This window comes from Chinchilla lanigera, unplaced genomic scaffold, assembly GCF_000276665.1.
Source record: "Chinchilla lanigera isolate Chin_1 unplaced genomic scaffold, ChiLan1.0 scaffold00001, whole genome shotgun sequence".
Lineage (NCBI taxonomy): Eukaryota > Metazoa > Chordata > Mammalia > Rodentia > Chinchillidae > Chinchilla > Chinchilla lanigera.
The window spans coordinates 10,350,058-10,356,057 of NW_004955402.1; the positions used below are offsets into that span (position 1 = coordinate 10,350,058).

Below are 6,000 nucleotides of genomic sequence, written 5' to 3' on the forward strand. Positions count from 1 at the left end.
ATGCTTCTGAATGGAGATTTTTTTTTTAAAAGACAGGGTCTCACTGTGCTGCCCAGGCTGGTCCTGGAGTCCTTGGCTCCTGGGGTCCTCCTGCCTCAGCTCCCCAAGTGGGAGGACAGACTTCAGGTACACCATCACACTGGCTTGAATGAAGATTGATTAATTTTGAGGCAAGGTCTCACTATGTAGTTGAGGCTGGGCTTGAACTCACAATGTAGCCCAGGCTGGTCTCGAATTTGCAGAGATTCTCCTGCCTCAGCCTCCCAAGTGCTGGGATTATAGGTGTGAGACACCATACAGGCATGGAGAGTTTTTCCAAAGAAATTTTGATTTTTTTTTTTCCCCCTCTAGTACCGGGAATTGAACTCATGACCTTGCGCTTGCCAGGCAGGCACTGTGCCGCTGAGCTAAATCCCCAGCCCCAAAGAAATTGTGAAGACATGGCTAAGATTTTTAACAATTTTTTCAATCAGACAGATGTAAATTATTAGAAGGTACTACAGTATTTTTTCTCTGGTTTAGTTTCCATCAGAAGGGCGACTCTCTACACACTCCTGGCCTCCTGCTCTTTTTTACTATACTTGTTCTCCAGGTAGGAGACTTCCATGGTTGGTAAAATTTGCAAGAATTTGTCTGGCTCAGCACTTCTCCCCCCTCCGAGCACTTGCCAAGGACGGTGGACGTGCTAGGGAGACCAGATGTCCCCCATCACTGCTCTGCACCCCGAGTGATGAACACCTGTGCTTGCCGTTCTCCTACATGACTGAAGCCTATTTTCGTCCCATCGATCATTAATTGTAAATTGGGGGACCTCAGTATATCAAAGAAAAATATTTTGTTTTGGTTCATTTTCAGGTCTAGAGAAATTGCTTATCCTCACCTATAAACTCTTCTGTGTGCTGGGAGTCAGGTTCCCTCCTGTGTCTAAATCACTTCTCATAGTAAAGCACCAACAGTTCTCTGGTGACCTGAAAGAATTCCTGACCCCTGGCCCCCAACACTCAACTTCGCACACGGTCACTGGCGCCAGGCGGACAGGGCCTCCCGCTGTTACAGGCATGCACACTCCATCCCCGACGCTGCACACGGGTGTCCCACCAACGCCCGCATGGCGCTGATGGAGATCTGGTGTCTGTGTTTCCCAGGAGCTAGGTGGGCTTGTACCTGTTCTTCTAAGTTATAGATTTCTTTCTGAAACACCGTCTCACTATGTAGCCCAGGCTGGCTTTGAACTCCTGGCGATGCTTCTGCCTCAGCCTTCTTTGTGCTGGGATGACAGGCCTGCACCACCCAGCCTGGCAAAATTATACAAAATGTTCTATTCTGATCAGGGAATAGCAGATGAAAGGAGAATAATATAAACACTTTCCAAAGATCCACTTTATGCCGGACACTAAACTAAGCACTTTACATATTCTAATAAAACTCTCTGAAGTAGGCAAGAACTTGCAGTAGGGAAATTCAGTGAACACTCAGGATCACGCAGTAAGTGGTGGTTCCAACATGGGAATCAGGCCTGACACACAGCCCGTGCACCTTGTGCCGTGTGACACAGCCTTCCCCAGCCCTGCTCCCGGCCACAACTGCTATAACAACGACTTTCTCCTGTTTTATCTCTTTAGGACTCCAACCAGCCTGTGGCAGATTTCTTGATTTAGGTTCCACCTCTGTGGTCTTTAAAACCACCTGCTCTCTGCGGAGACCACAAGCACACTGTGTAGCTCTTCCTGTCCAGATGGAGATCTGTTCCCTTCCTCTGCCTGGGGCCTGCCTATGTGATGCTCTAAACAGTAGAGGCAGGGGCACACGAATGACCCTGCTTCTTATCAGATGGGTCACCTAGCTGGGCCCAGCCACGTTGCCAACCCACAGAACGGGGAGTGCAATGCTTGCTGTTTTAAGCCACTGGGTTTTGGGGTGGTTTGGTACACAGCAAAAGCTAACTGATACAGCTTCTCTGGCCTAGATTAAGAGACTCTTTGCAGTTAAAAACAGATGTGGATAGACCCAAAGGTCATTGAAAATTTACTAATGATGGCTTATTCATCTATTCTGCTTCCTACAAGTCCAGTCTGATTCAACGTTAGTACTCCCTAAAACCACATAGGTTATATAGTTAAAAAGCTGACAATGGCTAGATGTGGTGGTGCAAGCACTAGGGAGGCTGAGGCAGGAGGATGGCTTCAAGCCTGAGGCCAGCCTGGGAGTTCAAGACCAGCCTGAACTATATACAAACAAACAGTCACAAACGACAAACAGAAGGTGACAGTGAACTCACGCAGCCTTCCCCTCTCCTATGCTCCTTGAGGCAACTCTTATCTCCTCATAGCACCCAGCACAATCCTCCTGTATATCACATATCCACAGAAAACAATTCCCGAGCAATAGAAGAGAGATTATTTTAATCCCTAAGGAACCTAAAACCTTCCAACCACTTTGAAGGACAGTGTAGTCATAGCCTTAGTGTTAAAATCTGGCAACTTTAATGCCGGGCGTGGTGGCGCACGTCTGTAATCTCAGTACTCGGGAGGTTGAGGCAGGAGGATTGTTGGAGAGCAGCCTGGGCTACAAGGTGAGCTCAAGACCAGCCTGAACTGCACAGGGAGACCCTGTCTCAAAAAGACAAAACAAACAAACAAACAAATAAAATCTGGCAACTTTAATTAGAAATGGACAAAAGCCATGCACATTGGCTACAGCCAGGGCTTAGGAGACTTACTCCTTGAGTTTTAACTACATTGTTCATTTTCATTTGTTTGTTTTTGGTGCTGGGGATGGAACCCAGGCCTCCCCCATGCTAAGCTCTCTACCACCGAACTTCACATCCAGGTCTCCTTGGGAGACAGCTTAGGGTAAAACTAGGATCTCAAATTTAAATATGTACCAAAGGTCCTATGAGCATCTGCACTTTTTTTTTCTTTTGTGGGGTGTGCATCTGTGACTTTTTGAGACAAGGTCTCGCTATAGAGTTCAGGCTGGCCTTGAACTCACTATGTAGCCCAGGCTGGCCTTGAACTCACAGTGAATCTCCTGCCTCAGCCTCCAGAGTGCTGAGGTTACAGGCATGCACCACCATACCTGGAGAGCTTCTCTACTTCCTGAACATAACTAAATTTTAGCAAAAAAAGAGAAAAAATTGGGAAGAAGCTCCCTATCTAACTGGCTGGTGCTTAAACACAGAATAATGATGAGTTCTTGTTCACACTCAGTAAATTTCCAAAGCACCATAATTCTAGAACAGCATATCACAGTTTCTGAGAGAATGTTACTTCATGGACAAAACAGGCTTTATCTGTAAAAGATCAGAGTTAACTTGCTAAAAATGAATTCACTATTAGGGCATTCTTCCCTTTATATCAAAATGCCTTTCTTAACATAAACATAACATTAGTCTTTCACACACTCATGAGTGTTTCAAGTTCAACAAAAGATAGAACTCCAGAGACAAATCAGAGTGCTGCATTTACAACCATTACCTCAGCTACAAACACGGAGGCACAAAAAAGCAGTAGTCTCCCTAATGACCCACAGTGACCCTTAATGATGTTTCCAGAGCTGAGCCTGAACCGCCAAGCTGCTAAATCACTTGCAAAAATTACCCTGTACCCGGTGACCGAGCTGAGCAACGGGTTACTCAAAAATGCTGTGACATCAGCTGGGCCCTGGCCACGTGCACCGCACACCCAGGTGGCTCACCTCTGGAAAAATGAGGATGGCCTAAAAGCTGATTCTGTGTAATTTTTACACTTGGGATGCAAGCCAGGGAGACAAGATTAGCAAATCGAAGGCCCAAATACAGAGCATGACACGAGCACTCTCTCAGGAGTTTATAAGCTATACTACCCATAGCTCTCTTGGGGGAGGGCGTCCTACTGTGTTTCAGATCTAGGGGCCTCCATCAATTCTCCGATGATTCTAATTTCATTTGTCCCTTCAAGCTAAGTGTTCAGAGTGCCTACTGCTAGGGTAAGTGCCATTTCTTGTGAGATGATTCTGTTATGTACCTTCCTGAAAAAAAAAAAAAGGGAAAAGAGGAAGCAAAGAAAAAGGATAACTTAAGGGACTGCTTGATGCACGCAGGATATAATACATATTTATGAAACACAGGTGTAGATACTTTTGCATTTCATTGAAGTTGAATTAGGTGAAAAATGGAAAAATATCTTTCACCAGTACCTGTATCCTAAGTCTTCACTGAGATGGATCATATGAAGGATATACGACTCCTTGCTGGTTCCAGTGAGGCCAGGCAACAGTAAGATAGTGGGCCGGGTGCTGGCATCCGTGTAATATGCACTGTTATCATTATCAAACCAGTCCAGGGAAACCTGCCCTCCATCTGCGGTTTTAATAAGTTCGCTGAAAGAAACAATTACAAAGACATTACTCAGTAAGTATTTCAAGTTCTGTCTTAACGTTAGAGTTTTTCCCCCTTATGGATTTAATTTTTCATTATTAAGTTTATCGGTACAATTTAGATATACATATTAATCGCATTCATCATAGGGAATGTTAGGGTTTGAATTCCACAAATACACCACATTATTTGGTCCTCTCCAAACAGCTTATGTTCAGCAGTCTCACACAGACATATCTGTATGTCCCTTTCAACACAAGGATGTTATAAAGATTAGTACCATATATTTCCAGCGTCCCCAGTAAAAGGTAATACACAAAAATGAACTGGGAGTCACTTCAAACATTTGAGCTGGGGATGTGGCTGCGGAGCATTTGCCTAGCATGTGCAAGGCTTTGGGTTCGGTGACCCAGCACAGCAGGAGAGAAAAAAAAAAACCTCAAATATTTATCCTGTAATCATTTCCTCATTACTCTAAATACCTAGCATTTAACCCCGATTTGATGGAGGTCACTCAGATTACTCAACAGGGCATCGTAAAATGCAGATCTGATTATGCCAGGAGCTCTTTTGACCCAATAATGCAGCCTCCTCACACAGCCTAGTGCACAATTTGCTTCTTAAATAAGTATTTGTTACTTAGTATCGATGAACTGCACAGAATTTTCCCAAATTGTACTTGTTTCAGACAACAAAAAAAGAACTTCAGAGGCACTAGATGACTCAGGAAAATTAGTAACAGGCACCATTCAACTCTCCTGGCTATACATTCCTGGCTACATCTGTAACACCTCAAGGTCGGTCTCACCAAGAAAGCCTCTGCTTGTCAAGGGGAACCCCCGGGCGCCTGGCCCCCGCTCTGCCACACATCAATGAACCGGTGCTGTCACCAAAGCGTGTGCTCAGGACAGACGCAGGACGAACGGGGAAGACCTTACCCCAGGTACCTCTCCATCCTAGAAATAATCCATTTACTCGGGGGAGCGGGGCGCAAAAGAAGCAAAAAGAAAAAGGAAAGGCAATCGCTGAGTATTTCCCTGCAGCTTCAAATGGGGTAGGGGGATGCTGTCATTTCCTCCCTGTGCCCGCTCCTCGACCCCGAAGCCCGCGGTTCTGTTAACCAAGAACTGTGCTCCCAAACCCGGGACTTGGAAGAAACGTCAGAAAACGACATGTACTCACTTCCTGTACTGCACGGGGGGCTTGGCAGTGATGAAGGGTCTCAGCAGCGTCTGTCCCCGGCTCTCCCAGCACCACACGGTCGGGTAGTAAGTTTCGGTCACCACGGGACAGTGCTCCTGGAGAAAGCGGCTGAAACTTTCGCCGCCCGTCACCAGCTGGGGCTTCTGCAGGCGAAGCCGGTGATCAGCGAAGGGTCCGGAACGGAGCGAACTTTCTGCCAAGCGTAACCGCAGCCTGCGCAGAGCGGCCCCCCCCCGCCACGCGAGACACCCCGAAGACAAGTGCCGGGGGACCGCCGCGGAGAAGTCGCAATCACGACCGGCTAGGCGGTGGTTTAGCAGCTCCCCGGGGCAAAGGCGAGCGCTGAGGCAGGGAAGTGCCACAGGGCGCCCGGCGACACTGCCGCCCGCGGACGGTGACCGCGCGGCGCCGGGCGCAGCGTCCGCAGGGTCCCGCCTCAG

The 6,000-nt window shown here is 47.2% G+C and overlaps 1 protein-coding gene across 1 annotated transcript in view; it reads right to left on the reverse strand.

The window, feature by feature from the left end:
* Window positions 1-5,703, reverse strand: part of Abhd3 (abhydrolase domain containing 3) — a gene marked incomplete at its 5' end in the record, with an annotated part of 38,880 nt that extends 33,177 nt beyond the window's left edge. Inside the window, 2 exon segments of the mRNA XM_013520539.1 lie at window positions 4,177-4,359; window positions 5,540-5,703. Coding sequence (XP_013375993.1) covers window positions 4,177-4,359; window positions 5,540-5,703 — 347 coding nt within the window.
* Between the last annotated feature and the right edge of the window lie 297 nt (window positions 5,704-6,000).